Raw genomic sequence first — 16,079 nt, 5'->3', positions numbered from 1 at the left:
GTTTAGTTTAGTGCGTTACTGGGTTATCCTCTTCGTTTCAGTTTGGAAATAAAATCGTGACAATAGTCCAGGTAGCCTTTCTTAGAAATCCCCATTATATAGACTTTGTATAGGAACATTGTATGGAATGTCTACTGTAAATAAATATTATTGAGTGATGACAACGTTAAATATTACATTGTCAATCTTCTAATATAGACCAACACCGAATATTCATATCAAAATACAGTTCAACGCACAGTCCATGTTGTGGCCTGCTTGTACACAGTCAGATGTTTTCACAAGAAAGTGTTCACTATAATACAGAGAAGGGACTGGGATTGTGTGAGGCCAAAGTCATCAAAGCGACAGTAAAGGAGTTCCCTGACGACCAATCAAAAGTACAACGGGTTGTAGTGACAGTGTGATGGAGACGGAAATGATTTTTAATACGCACAAATGAATTCTGATTCGTTGACACGAACATGCGCAGAGGGCACAGCGAATACCATGCTCTAAAATGAAACTCTAAAATAATTCTGAAAGGTCTTTTATCAGTAAGATTCACATGTGCAGTTCGGTTATTGCGTTCGGTTATTGTGGAATTATCCGTACAGTATCAGTGCATTATCCGTGCATTTCCCATGCATTAAACTACATTACCCGTGCAAAATCAGTACATTATACGTTCAGTATCCGTAAATTTTCCCCTTCAGTATCCTACAATACCTATGTCTTATCCGCACATTACCCCTGCCTTATCCGTACATTACCCGTGCTTTATCCGTACATTACCCGTGCTTTATCCGTACATTACCCGTGCTTTATCCGTACATTACCCGTGCTTTATCCGTACATTAATATTACAGTATCTGTACATTACATTATCCGTACATTATACGTATATTATCTGTTTTTTATTCATTCAGTATTCGCGCATTATCCGTACAGTATCCATACATTATCTGTGCATTATCCGTACATTAGACTGTTTCTACCTCTACTTTGAGCAGTATTTCTGGTATGTCACGGCGTGCTTAAAGGAGGCAAGGCCAAAGTGATGAATGTCTTCGATGGTTCAGTGTCATCACATTTCTTCAACTTCTTTCGCCTCCTATTCAGATCGGTGCCACTTCCTATTGTCTCAGTTTGTATTGTGGTGTTAACTTTAATCACCGGTTACTTACCAAATCAACAAAAAGGTTTTCGTAGATTTCTTGTCACAATCATGGTGTGTGTTTCAGTTCAAACGGCGGATTTCATCATGGAACAAAATAGATGGGATCTTATCTTGAGGAGAATGTTGAATCCACGCACATCGTGCGTATTTTAGATTTCAACAAATTGATGTTGATTATGATCGAATTAAAAACTGTCCCACTTAATTACCACTACTGCTGTTTTTCTACACTCGGACAAGGGAGCATGTAAAGTCCATTTTATGGCTATGTTATTGCCGAAATCGTCGTAAAAATATAACCGCTCACTCTTTCTTTATAGCATATCATTGTTTTGATTGTTAAGTAATCTTAATCCTTTTGTGACCAAATGAGTGAATAAAAGGCAACCCAGGTTTTGGTGAAGGCTTTATTTGATACTGAATGTTCTATACATTGACTGGAGCTATTTTCTCTACACCATTTTCACATAACTATTTCCAGAGTAACCCCATGCACATCACTGGAATAAACCTTCAGTTTCTGTTTTCTATAAGACTGACACATACTTTTCCACTTTTGTGATTGTACACACAAAGAGGAATCCGTATTTATCACAGGATATATCACATACGTCTTTTGAAATTAGGACATCCCTGACATACTCCCCCGACTCTGTCAGCTGTATCACCTTGTAGGTGTTCCTGTCTACAAGCAGGATGCTTCCTGTGCCTGTAGTTGAGATACCATAAGGTCTGAGTGCTCTGTCTCCGGTAGGGGCGTATCTCCACAATACATCCCCCTCTGATGTTAGACATGTCACAGCCTGCTTCCCCCAGTCAGACACGAGTATGTTACCCTTGTTGTTGACACACATGTAGTAAGGATGGGTAAACAGTGTCTCATTGTAGAGTGTAGTGACTGACCTCAGCACGTGTCCTGCCATGTCCAGGATGTCAACACAGTGATATGTACCTGCTGCTAGAGATGAAGGACTAAGAACAGCAAGACTGCCATACCACTTGCTTGTTGTGATTGTTGAGAGCAGCACCAGGTCAGGGGTCACTTCTACTGTTACAATCTGACTGGAGTCAGGGACAGCAACCATCACCTGGTTCTCCTTCAACTGCGTTACACCACATGGAGAGGCATCCAGGGGAAGTTTACTGTGGCATGTCAAGTTGTTTCTGGTGTAGAAGGATTTCACACACTTGTTATTAAAGTCAGTGACTACAACTGTCTGTATACCATCTACAACAAGGACTGTGACGCCACTGAAATCAGGCTCCACCTCATTACCCACCATCCTCCCATCTATCACGTCAACACGCACTGGAGATGTGCCCTGATCCTGGTATGTGACGTCAATCTCCCCCAGCTGTAGGTCATCTAGGATGTGCTGGACGTTGTCAGTGTCAGGTGTAAACCTGACGTCATCTATTCTCCGTGTGTCTGCTGTGTCTGTGTCCCTGACATCCCCAAACTCTACAGCCCCAAACTCCCAGGCCTGATACGCATCATACAGGTCCATCTCACAGTCCGATACCAAGGCCTGGTCAATGAACTCACAATGTTGTCTGTACATCTGCATCTCAATCTCGTCAAGCTTCACGCCTGAGCGGAGTTGGCCGGCGTGCGTCTGTGTTATGTGATTCAGTTCATCCAAGAGTTGTGTTTCTTTCTCTTTAATCTTGTTTATAGCTGTTTGAGAGATTGATTTAATATTTTGCACTTTTAACTCCGTGATTCTTGAACTATTTTGTAGTTTCTCGTTTTCCATCTCTACCTTCTTCGACCTCACCTTCAGTCTCTTCCCCATGCCAAATCTCTTCTCCAGCAGAGCTGTCTTCATCTCTGGCTTCATAGACTCAATGGTGACGACAGTTTTACAAGCTCTGTGGTAGATGATACAACATGTCTGACAAGCAGGCTTCTGACAGTCTTTACAGTGGAACTCTACATTGTTACTCTTGTGTTCTGTACACTTGACCCTCCGTCTGCCCTTTGACCTAGATGACAGGTCACACAGGACATGCTTTTGTGACGTAGGGCTTACCCGGTGTGTCTTCACACATCTGTCACAGAGGGCCACTTCACACTCAGGACACCACAAGGCAGCTGGAATTGTCTCCCCTAGTTGCTGACAGATCGTGCAGCAGGTGCTTGACGTCTCTGTGAACAGAAGTACGAACGTATTGTTTCTAAAACAAACCAATATGGGAATGCTAAGCATGTAAACAGTCTTTATTTTAAGTTCAATAACCGATCCAACTTGATGAACTATTTCAAGTTTCAATTTCTCATGAATAAATACCATATCATAAACACAGGTGATAAAATCAACTTAAATATTACAACTGGTTGTACCTTTATCTTGTCCACTTGGCTAACCTTCCACCAATTAATTCATCGAACTGATTTCTGATTAATACGTTTTAAGATCTTTTTGTCATAAATTTATCTTTTCTTGAACATGATTAACTGATCGATATGAATGTTACTTAAGAATTAAGTCATTTCTTATAATTTTTATCACAATTTCTTTCCTCAAAGGACGTAGGCCAAGATCTAAACACAATTTTATTTAGTACGTGTGACTTCATGTTTACACTGACAGCCAAACAACAACCAGCTATATCGCGGGTGTGACATTATCGATCTTATTTGAAATACGCACGTGTTTCCTATTAAAGTTTGAAAAACTACCAAAGGTCAGTATAAATAAATAAATTATGTTACCACCAAGCCTTCCTTTACAGTCAATAGACACACCGACCCACCCTTTTCACAATACAAGGGAGGTAACTAAACGTCAGTATTCAAGACTATCTATCTTTATTTACCAGAGACCATATACTCTATTATATAGTCTCTGAAATAACCAAATCCCGCCAAGATACACAACTGTGCACGGAGGGAACTACAAAAGAAATGTTTGGGCCGAGACATTAAAACTGCCCTCCCTCTTACTGTGTTGCAAAACGACTATATGTCGTAAACGTTTCTTTACTTATAAGCAGCAGAATCTCTGTACTTGTACGGAACAGGCGTAATTCAAAGTTAACATTGATATTATTACTTTCACCCAAATCACTATCGTGTCACTGGATTTTCTGGTTCACCGATCACTTGATTATCTGAATTGTTTACAGGCCATCGCCGCATGGCAGTAGAACCTGTGCGGAGTCATGCAAAATATACTTACTTTTTAATGCAAGTTGGCGGATAATCTAGACAGGTTATTCGTCTTGGTCTGTACAGCCTCTGGTCTGGTTGGATGTACAGAAAGTTTTGTGGCAGGTCAATTTGCACGGGTATGTGTACGTCTCGATGCAGATGGAGCACGGCAGGAAGCTATCTTTCACTCTCTTCCCGAGCCGGGCGGTAGCCATTTGCAAGAATGACGTCATGTATGTTTTGACCACAGGGGCCACTATACAAAGATATTTGTTACACCCTAGTTGGGCGACAAGCTTCTGTCAATGAGGCATACTGTGTCACGTTTCAATACACACAAGATCACTTGTAAATGGAAACTGCGTCGCCTTGTAAACACAATATAGCCGTAAGCAAAGTTGTCCACTCACTTTTGTGAATTTCCATTATAAAGGTGGTATTGGTTCAATCAATGTAATGCATGGACCTATAGTCGTACTAAATTGAATTTTAATAGATCCAAGAACGTCTTAGCCATAGAATCAGTTGTTCACGTGTCCCTCCTCACCGACGTCCTGTAACAGCGAATGAGTACAAACACAGCAGGACTACATCGACTTGTGATAAAAGGTGTCATAAATACGTCATTTAAAAGCACAACTTCGATTGCATAGAATACTGGCCTCGATAGTTTAACAAAATATGAATGAGCTTTATAATCGATCTTCAAGCCTGAAGTCACTCAGTATGTCTGAAGAAAATGACATGTGTTCATGTATAGACCTATTGGTATTTATGTGGAGTTTAGACAATATGTTGAAGTATATAGGATACTTTCAGTTAACAAATGCAAACCAAACTTGAAAAGAATTTTAAAATAGACCGAGCCAAGTCTTTTTATATAGAACGCCTATACATGTCTCCTCACTGTCTTAGATGCACACACCTCAACAGAACGCCTTCACGTCTCCTCATTGCTTTAGATGCACACACCTCAACAGAACGCCTACACACGTCTCCTCACTGTCTTAGATGCACACACCTCAACAGAACGCCTACATATGTCTCCTCATTCCCTTAGATGCACACACATCAACAGAACGCCTACACATGTCTCCTCACTGCCTCAGATGCACACACGTCAACAGAACACCTACATATGTCTCCTCACTGCCTCAGATGCACACACGTCAACAGAACGCCTACACATGTCTCCTCACTGCCTCAGATGCACACACCTCAACAGAACGCCTACACATGTCTCCTCACTGCCGTAGATGCACACACATCAACAGAACGCCTACACATGTCTCCTCACTGTCTTAGATGCACACACGTCAACAAAACGCCTACACATGTCTCCTCACTGCCTCAGATGCACACACGTCAACAGAACGCCTACATATGTCTCCTCACTGCCTAAGATGCACACACCTCAACAGAACTCCTACACATGTCTCCTCACTGTCTTAGATGCACACACCTCAACAGAACGCCTACACATGTCTCCTCACTGCCTTAGATGCACACACGTCAACAGAACGCCTACACAAGTCTCCTCACTGCCTTAGATACACACACCTCAACAGAACGCCTACACATGTCTCCTCACTGCCTTAGATGCACACACCTCAACAGAACGCCTACACATGTCTCCTCACTGCCGTAGATGCACACACATCAACAAAACGCCTACACATGTCTCCTCACTGCCTCAGATGCACACACCTCAACAGAACGCCTACACATGTCTCCTCATTGCCTTAGATGCACACACGTCAACAGAACGCCAACACACGTCTACTCACTGCGTAAGATGCACACACCTCAACAGAACGCCTACACATGTCTCCTCACTGCCGTAGATGCACACACATCAACAGAACGCCTACACATGTCTCCTCATTGCCTTAGATGCACACACCTCAACAGAACGCCTACACATGTCTCCTCACTGCCGTAGATGCACACACCTCAACAGAACGCCTACAAATGTCTCCTCACTATCTAAGATGCACACACCTCGACAGAACGCCTTCACATGTCTCCTCATTGCCTAAGATGCACACACCTCAACATAACGCCTACACATGTCTCCTCATTGCCTTAGATGCACACACGTCAACAGAACGCCAACACACGTCTCCTCACTGCCTATGTCTCCATGTGACGGGCTTTTGCACACGTCATCGTCTTATACGGTAGGCTTTGACTTGAGTGACTCACATGCAAAGGCAAGTCGATTGTTCACCTGAAAAAAAGCACGGGTGCACATGAGATCTAAATAAGGTTTTGGCAACGGACATCATTTTTGGTCATTGGTTCGTCAAATACAGAAATTTGGAAATATCCTCTACAAGTCATTCATAAAACGCTAAGAGTGAATGAGTGAGTTTGGTTTTATGCCGCTTTTAGCAATATTCCAGCAATATCACGACGGGGGACACCAGAAATGGGCTTCACACATTGTACGCATGTCGGGCTTCGAACCCGGGTCTTCGGTGTGACGAGCGAACGCATTAACCACAAGGCTACCCGACCGCCCCTTAAACGTTATGAAAGCTTAACTGAGGCATTGAATGTTGTATCAAACAACTTCTGAGCAAGATTTGTATTACGCTTTTTGAAATCTTCATAGAAAGAACATACTTGATTGTATTTCAAAGCTGTTAAATCAAAGGCATCAGATCATCGATGTAATTATCTGAAGCTCAAATTCAACTTCTTGGCCAAATTCTCTTTTGAAATGGAGAATTATTGGTACCCATGGAAAGGCCACCTTCTTGCCTCATGTCTTATCCCCTCACTTCCCACAGCTGTTAGCAATGTGGAATCAGAGCATTTTACATGTTGATATCTCAGTAACCTTCACATGTTATTTGCTTTCACGTATGACAAATTCTCCTGAGTCCTTGAAGATATAGTTGTAACTATATCTTTTGTCACCACGTTTAAATGCCCCATGGATTATGGAATGGTTTGTCGTGTGGAATAGAAGTGGACAAAATTGAAAAATCAAATCTGTTGACATGATTAAACTTGGTTCTTTACTGAGATTGCAAAAACTCAGGAAATCCTTGTTTTGAGCATCACATGGTATTAAGTCAACATATTTTATGTGAATAAAAAAATAATCCTCAATTTATTGTATTAAGGAATACTTTTAATCTATGAAATTTTGGTGGTACATTTGTTTGACCGTGCGCTATATCTCTCTTAATTAACGGATTTTAATGGAGATTTGGAACCCTGAATAAAAGAGTCAAACATTGTTGGTACTAATGCGTGGTTTGCAATTCTATTCCTCATTTAACATCCTGTCCTTATATGTGGCATTATTTGATTTGTCACTCATACTCGACAGAATTGGTATAATTCAATTCTGTTTCCTCTTTTCCTGTTTGTGCATTCAACCAAGGACAACATCACGCAGTGACAGGGACGCATAGACATTCAACTGGTTCATCTTCTTTATTGGCCAGTGTTTGGGGGTACGCTTCGACAGCATCCATAATAATTAAAAAAGTTGTGATCCCATTTTGTAGGAAGCTGCTCACGACATATTGGCCCATATTTGAAAAACTGCCTAAGGTTGTTATTGTCCACAATAGAGAAGTTACCTGTGATTATATGACCAGCAGTATACCGAGTCTTGGCAGCCACACGAATGAATTAACATCATTAGCTGCCAAATCAAAGTTCTGAAAGACGTTCCTATTTGTTCCAACATGGGTGAAATGGTACTCGTATAGGACAATGAAACTGATGTCGGTTCCTGAAATTTGAAAATTGTGGGACATTGAGGGAAACTGATATCAGCAAAGGTTGCTGGAGAATTTTGTTTCTTTCAACTACATAAGGTATAGTCTTGTTCCAAATCAATGGTATCATTTGGCCTTCATCATTTCTTGTGCCATGGCTGCGTCAACGGCTTTGGGATGCCGGAAACATACTCAATAAATTGAAGTTGGCAGTTTGTTGGTAAGAACGACTGCCAACGTCTTTTAATTTCTCATATACATCCATATGGCATTGATATAGACAGCAGTCCAGTCTACTCATGTTCTCTGACATCCTACAATGTTGACTGCGTTTAGACTATTAGATGGGTGGTATATATTCTCTAATATCCCTACATTCATACAAAGGATGAAATGGTTTTCAGAATTGAAATGTTGGTAGACACAATTGGAAACACTTCTGTTGATACCCGATCTATGTTGGATACCTCGTGTCGATCATTTTTCTATATCGGTTTACTTTAAAACTGGTCTTCGTACATTAAGGTCAATGCCTTAATTCACGAACGTTTCAGTAAGGTTGCAGTACGGTCATTACTGTCCTACCATATAGGTCTTTAGTAAAGCAGATTTCCATTTGTCAGTTTGTTTTGTCACTGTCTCATAACCATGCTGTCATTTTGAGAAGCTATATACATGCATTGAATTTATATCAATATTGGTTTGTAGTGTCGTTCAATATATACATTAATGTTCACAGACACTAACAACTGTCACCTTATAGACACTGATGAGAAAAAGAAACCCTAATCAAAATAGAATTTATTAGCAGCTGGATTCAAACAAGAAATAATGTTCCAAATCATGTCAAACCAATCGTAGAAATGCAACATACACAGGTGCAACTGAAAATCTTGCTTGCGTTCATTGAATTCGGTGTAAAATTACTTTTACCATGTATTGTTCGTGCAACATGATCACAATAAGCATATGGGTATAAAAACAAGCCACATTATTCGTTAATGCACAAGGTGTTTAGAAATCACCAGTAACATACAATGATTATCGACAGGATAGAGAGAAATGGTCAGTAACGTAAAGTCTGCGCTGACATATCGGCAATTGAACGCACGTCTAGGACCACATTGCTGGTCAGGTTAGAACACGACCTAACCCAAGTCAAAAATAACATCGAGAAAGAACAATTCTCACTACCAATGAGAATGGACTGTCAGTACAATTTAACTGGAATATGTCAATATGTCATGGCCAACAAACACACATACGCACATTTGAACACATTCCAATTGTGTGTCTTGAAAAAGGCAAGCTCTTAACAATAAGGCTTTCGTGAATATTGAAATGCAACACAATGTGTTTACAGTTAATACTGAACAAATAATAAGTTATAATCCAGAAGTGAACTCTACCAACATGTCCACATAAATCCGACGTATGGCCTTGGAAATACACACTATACACACCGCAACAGGAAACGCGAATGCTATACGTTTTGGTTAATATATGATGACTTATTCATATTCAAGAGATATTAGATTGGCTCGACGCAAAAACGAACATACTGTTATGTTGCGTGAACCGACGCTCATGAACGCATGAAATGTGACATCATAGATTCATGACTCGAGATGCACCATTTGTCTCGTTTAGGATTAGCGGTAATCACGTGCAGTATAAAGTGATTAGAATAAAGCCACGCGGTAGAAACACTCGACTGATTGTTAGTTTTGTCATTGAGTGGTACACATAATTGGAAATATCTCTTCTATACGTACATACTTCTCTATATGATCGCGTTTCTTTTGGCGGTGAGTATATACAAGACAACAAAATAGAGGCACAACATTAACACTTGCCTCATGTGTTTCACAATAAATATTAAAAATAAATTGTCAATGCAAGAGAATAACCAGTCTAGATTATCTGCCGAAGCAGATTCATTTGGCATACAGGGCAAAATAGCTGTAGCATGTCCTGCCCTACTGGAGTTGTGCTACGGAAATTAACCTTAACTTCATTTCCTCTTGAGTCCGACTTGCTTATTAGGAAGCGACTCCTCCCTTGTTTGACCTACGTTGGTTGAACCGACGCAATGAAGATACATCAGGAAAGGCATGTCAAATAATATTGAAAAATACCCAATAAAATTGCCTTGGCTAGACGCCAGGTCAAAAGGAACTTACGAATACTGAAGTGTAATTATAATGATGTTTCACCAAGTCACTGCTGGACTGAAATTATCCGACTGTTCCATGTGTCTTCATTTGAAAATAATACCCTTCATGACATGAATCTACACGAACCGTACCCAGTAATTCCCTGTGATCCAGGTCCGTTGAAATATATATTTCCCAATTTGTAGAGTTTAGATATTAACTTTTTACAATGATGAAAAAGCACTTCCTGGTTCCACATAACATATGCTTCTGTTAGTCTCGGAGCAAGTAATACATATCAGGAAGCGGTTGTACATTTCAGGAAAGTTAACAACAATAGTAACTGAAGCTCAGGAATATACCTTCAGGAATTTTCTTCCGTATCCCTCTCATTCACGTAAAAGAATATCTTACGGAAATGGCTGAAATCAATGCGTCCTTAAATAAGTACTTGACATTTTTCATAAACAGAGCAATAGATAGAAACACAATCTGAACAAATTCACACTCTATGTATTTCCCATTCAACCAACCGTAAGTTTGAAAGTCCAAAAGTATAATCGTCACTACTTTAAATATGCTTCCAATCTGGATTGTTAGTATCTCAGGTCGCTATACAAGATTTGCGGTCTTGTCCAAGAGATTGCTCTTGGTGATATATACATCTATATTGATATTAATATCATTCCTTTTAATGTTCATCTATATCGGGAGCGGTTGGTCAGTAGGAAACAATAAAAGCTAAAAAATAGATATTCTACCTTTGGTTCACACTACAACATGATTGTCTGTTCTATAGCATAAGTGAAAAATAGGTTCACAAAATGAAACCTTGATCTTAAGAGTTTGAACTGTAAATATTGTTTCAGGAAATATTATAGTATAATACCAGAAATATTTTTCAAAAGGGCCAGTGCGAAGGACAACGGTTTCTGTGTCAGCGATGAGAACTATACGCCGAGCTAGTCTGGTGCTTGGTAGATTTCTAGTTAATGTGTCCCAGGTGACCCCAAGTATCTCTACAACCTTTACTATTGATGGGTTTCATGTGGTGATCACGTGGATTACTATGTCGCTGCTGGAAGTGACACACTTGAATGCCGTATGTCTGCACTTGCATGAATAAGCAATACCCATAGGTTTTAGTGACCTTATTTGATACACAGTATTCTAAAACACTGATTGGATCTACTTTCTCCACAACCACTTCCAGAGTTACCCATGTATATCATGTCACGTACAATCATTTAAAACACAGATCTGGACAGAACCCTGATTTTCAACAAAGCTTGGTTTTTCTTTTTCTTTCACACTAACATATACACTTCCACTTCTGTGTTTGTACACAGAAAGAGGAATCCGTATTTATCACAGAATATATCCCGCTTGTTGTTATCATCATATTCTGACGTGAGAACATCTCTTACAAATTCCCCCGACTCTGTCAGCTGTATCACCTTGTTGCAGTCTACAAGCAGGATGTCGCCAGTTCTGGTAGTTGTGATACCAGAAGAGCAGCAGAGTGTTCTGTCTCCGGTAGGGGCGTATCTCCACAAAACATCCCCCTCTGACGTCACACATGTCACAGACTCAGCTTCCCAGTCAGACACGAGTATGTTGCCCTTGTTGTTGACACACATGTTCCAGGGGTAGGCAAACAGTGTCTTATTGTTGTGTGTAGTGACTGACCTCAGCACGTGTCCCGCCATGTCCAGGATATCAACAATGCCGTAACCATCATAATCTAGACCACCAGCTGCAAGAGATGATGGACTCAGTACAGCAAGACTGTAGTAGTCCTTGCTTGTTGTGATGGTTGAGAGCAGCACCAGGTCAGGGGTCACTTCTACTGTTACAATCTGACGGGATGCAGGGACAGCAACCATCACCTGCTTCTCCTTCAACTGTGTTACACCATGGGGAGAGTTATCCAGGGGAAGTCTACTGTGACCTGACTGGCTGTTTCTTGTATAAAAAGATTTCATACACATGTTCATACAGTCACTGACCAGAACTGTCTGCATACCGACTACAAACAGGACTGTGATGTTCTGTAGATCAGGCCCCAACTTATCATCATCCGCCATCCTCCCATCTATCGTGTCAATCAGGACTGGAGACGTCGGACATAGTCCCTCATCCTGGTATGTGACGTCAATCTTCCCCAGCTGTAGGTCATCTAGGATGTGCTGGACGTGGTCAGTGTCAGGTGTGAACCTGATGTCATCTATTCTCCGTGTGTCTGCTGTGTCTGTGTCCCTGACATCCCCCATCTCTACAGCCCCCGACTCCGAGGCCTGATACGCGTCATACAGGTCCATCTCACAGTCCGATACCAAGGCCTGGTCAATGAACTCACAATGTTGTCTGCACATCTGCATCTCAATCTCGTCAAGCTTCACACCAGCGCGGAGTTGGCCGGCGTACGTCTGTGTTATGTGATTCAGTTCATCCAAGAGTTGTGTTTCTTTCTCTTTAATCTTGTTTATAGCTGTCTGACAAATTGATTTAATATTTTGCACAGTTAACTCCGTGATTCTTGAACTATTTTGTAGTTTCTCGTTTTTCACCTCTACCTTCTTCGACCTCACCTTCAGTCTCTTCCCCATGACAAATCTCTTCTCCAGCAGAGCTGTCTTCATCTCTGGCTTCATAGACTCAATGGTGACGACAGTTGTACAAGTTCTGTGGTAGATGATACAACATGTCTGACAAGCAGCCTTCTGACAGTCTTTACAGTGGAACTCTACATTGCTACTCTTGTGTTCTGTACACTTGACCCTCCGTCTGCTCTTTGACCTAGATGACAGGTCACACAGGTCATGGTCCTGTAAGATAGGGCTCACCCGGTGTGTCTTCACACATCTGTCACAGAGGACCACTTCACACTCAGGACACCACAAGGCACCTGGAATTGTCTCCCCTAGTTGCTGACAGATCGTGCAGCAGGTGCTTGACGTCTCTGTGAACAGAAAAACGAACGTATTGTTTCTAAAACAAACCAATATGGGAATGCTACGCATGTAAACAGTCTTTATTTTAAGTTCAATAACCGATTCAACTTGATGAACTATTTCAAGTTTCATTTTCTCATGAATAATTATTACACCTTCAACACAGGTGATTAATCAACTTAAATATTACAACTGGTTGTACTTTTCTCTTGTTCACCTGGCTAACCTTCCCACAATTAATTCATCAAACTGGATTGACATTATTTCTCAATACCTTGTTTAAAGGTCTCTTTTCATAAATGTATTATTTCTTGAACATGATAAACTGATCAATATGAATTTTCTTTTAGAGGCATTTAGAAATGATACACATAAGGAAGATAATATATGGATGTAAACTTCTTTGTTATGAGGAACACAACGTTTCGGAGTATATGCTTACTCCTTCATCAGGTGAATGAATGATAACTTAGCTATTATAAGTGTTGGCTTCCATTGTCTATTGCTAATCACCTATCAGCGCCATTCATCTGTTGGCTTCCTTTGTTAGCTGCCACACCCCCCCCCCCCCCCCCCTCCCCTTTGTTATTTTCCACCTTTTGTTGTCCTATTAATTTTGTTGTCGTTACATGTACATATATATGCTCTCTGCCTCATGGCAGTCATTCACCTGGTGAAGGAGTAAGCACTCCGAAGCTCCTCATAATAAAGACGTTGACATCCATATATTCTCTTCCTGATATGAATGTTACTTCTGGTTGAACTTAACCTGGTACATCACCCTCGGCCCCGAGGGTGTCAATCAGCCCCTGTATAATGATGCTGGGTTTGATCTGCCCCGCCCACTCCTCCACTGGCCTGCTGGGTTGGGGGACCTTAGTGTCTTGTCGACAGAAGGCACAAGGAATTGTCTTGGACTGTAAAGCATGTGGTCTGGTCTGGATGTAATCTGTGACACATTTCCTGCAGAATGTGTGATCACACCTCAGTGTACAGGGGTCTCTGTACAGTTCGTGGCAGATCACACAGGTGAGGAATTCTTTCACTTTTTCATTCTGGGATGTCGCCATCTGTAAAACAAGAAATTAAAGGTCACATAGATCCTTTCTAAATTTTTCAAAACATATTTTCCGGTGCAGAGCCACTTCAGACTTACCTTCCGCTTGGAGTCAAGTCGTCAGGGAACGATCAGCCAGTCAGCCACATTGTAACCATCCGCTAAAACTGAGTCGCTCTTGTGATAAGACTTTAATATCATCCCTTTAAAATCACCTTGAAGATTTTACAAAAGCTGTATAGTGCTTTGGGAACACATTATTCCTCATATATTGCTATCATGCCAAACAAGGCGTCTAAGAAACTTACCTTTTCCTCAATATAGTTAAACTCAGTTTCGTAATGACGTACTGGCTCTGCTAAACGAACAAGCTGGTTCTTTCCACATAATACAGGATTTACCTTGAAGAGATAAACTAATACTGTATATATGAATTATTGTGACAATGCGTATGAGCAGGCTTAATTTATGCCAATATACTCGTGCAAGTGTGGCATTGTCGACAATAATTTAAAATGAGCACCAACAGTCAGTATAAATGAATAAATTATATTAACACCATCCTTCCTTCATAGTCAATAGATACCCCCTCCCCGAAATCCCAATACAAGGGAGGTAACTGTACGTTAGTATTCGATATCAAGTCGTCAACATGCAAGATATCCTTATTGTGTCAGTTTTACAAGTCGAAAAAAGGCTTTGTTTACCAGAATGTCACATAGTCATCAAACCCATAATAATAAAAGAAAGTAACATCAATATATTTTACATTTCATTTTTAACTTTTGGTCCAACAATTCCTACTTTCGGTTTCTCTTCGTTTGAAGTCTCATGATTTGACAAAACTAAATTAAAACCAGAATCTATAATTTAAGAAACACATACCTCATGTAAGTTGACACTATCGATGAATATACAGGTATACTAGTTTTTCATGTGCACTGTGTGAGATTTAATTGTATGTCTTTGATGCCTTGAAATAACCAAATCCCGCCTCGGTACACATCTGTGCCCACCTGTCCCTTCCGCATGACGTACAAGGGAGGCAACTGCGATATCTGGACTCGTGGTGATTCAAAAGCGATTTAAGCTGATGACAACTTAGGTTCTTGGATCGAATCTGGGATGGCGCATATTTCAATATACGCACACTAGACACGCTATAAACAGTGTTTTTGTTATATCGTTAGATATTATGCACCTTCGTTTTTGTACAAATATTTGTGGACATGTATACATGTAATGCCGTTTATGTCAGTACAAGAAGTGATCATGTACCGATTTCACAGTTTAGTTCAGTGCGTTACTGGGTTATTCTCTTCGTTTCAGTTTGGAAATCAGCTCGTGACAATAGTCCAGGTAGCCTTTCTTAGAAATCCCCATTATATAGACTTTGTATAGCAACATAATCTAATAAAGACCAACACCGAATATTCATATCAAAATACAGTTCAACGCACAGTCCATGTTTTGGCCTTGTTTGTACACAGTCAGATGTATTCACAAGGAAGTGTTCAGTATAATACAGAGAAGGGACTGGGATTGTGTGAGGCCAAAGTCATCAAAGCGGTAGTTAAATAGTTCCCTGAAAACCGTTCATAAGCACAACGGGATGTGGAAACAGTGTCGTGGAGATGGAAAGGATTTTATCTTCTTTGTATACTGACATTTGTAGTACGTGCTAATAAATCCTGATTCGTTGACGCGAATATGCGCAGAGGGCACAGCGAACACCATGCTCTAAAATGAGACTCTAAAATGTATCTGTAAAGGCTTTTATCAGTAAGATTCACCTGTGCTGTTCGGTTATTGCGTTGTGTGGAATTATCCGTACAGTATCAGTGCATTATCCTCGCATT

The 16,079-nt window shown here is 40.7% G+C and overlaps 2 protein-coding genes across 2 annotated transcripts; both read right to left on the bottom strand.

Moving 5' to 3' along the window:
• Nucleotides 1–1,576: 1,576 nt before the first annotated feature.
• On the bottom strand, nucleotides 1,577–3,015 carry LOC139469795 (uncharacterized). Its single transcript, XM_071252091.1, has one exon. It carries the CDS (start codon nucleotides 2,998–3,000, stop codon nucleotides 1,687–1,689), a length of 1,314 nt encoding a protein of 437 aa, XP_071108192.1. The 5' UTR covers nucleotides 3,001–3,015; the 3' UTR covers nucleotides 1,577–1,686.
• Nucleotides 3,016–11,516: 8,501 nt separating this feature from the next.
• LOC139469791 (E3 ubiquitin-protein ligase TRIM56-like) lies at nucleotides 11,517–15,237 on the bottom strand. Its single transcript, XM_071252086.1, has 3 exons — nucleotides 15,106–15,237; nucleotides 13,933–14,233; nucleotides 11,517–13,171 (listed from the first exon to the last, which is right to left on the bottom strand). Exons 2-3 carry the CDS (start codon nucleotides 14,231–14,233, stop codon nucleotides 11,517–11,519), a joined length of 1,956 nt encoding a protein of 651 aa, XP_071108187.1. The 5' UTR covers nucleotides 15,106–15,237.
• Between the last annotated feature and the right edge of the window lie 842 nt (nucleotides 15,238–16,079).

The sequence above is a fragment of the Haliotis cracherodii genome, unplaced genomic scaffold (genome assembly GCF_022045235.1).
Source record: "Haliotis cracherodii isolate W230 unplaced genomic scaffold, xgHalCrac1.p SCAF_2, whole genome shotgun sequence".
In the NCBI taxonomy this organism is placed as follows: Eukaryota; Metazoa; Mollusca; class Gastropoda; order Lepetellida; family Haliotidae; genus Haliotis; species Haliotis cracherodii.
This window is presented reverse-complemented; position numbering and strand designations above follow the sequence as displayed.

Coding starts and splice junctions, on each gene's coding strand:
- LOC139469795 (XM_071252091.1), bottom strand. CDS start 3,000: ATGAAGCCAGAGATGAAGACAGCTCTGCTGGAGAAGAGATTTGGCATG.
- LOC139469791 (XM_071252086.1), bottom strand. CDS start 14,233: ATGGCGACATCCCAGAATGAAAAAGTGAAAGAATTCCTCACCTGTGTG. Junction 13,172..13,932: donor GGCCGAGGGTGATGTACCAG/GTTAAGTTCAAC, acceptor TTCTGTTCACAG/AGACGTCAAGCACCTGCTGC.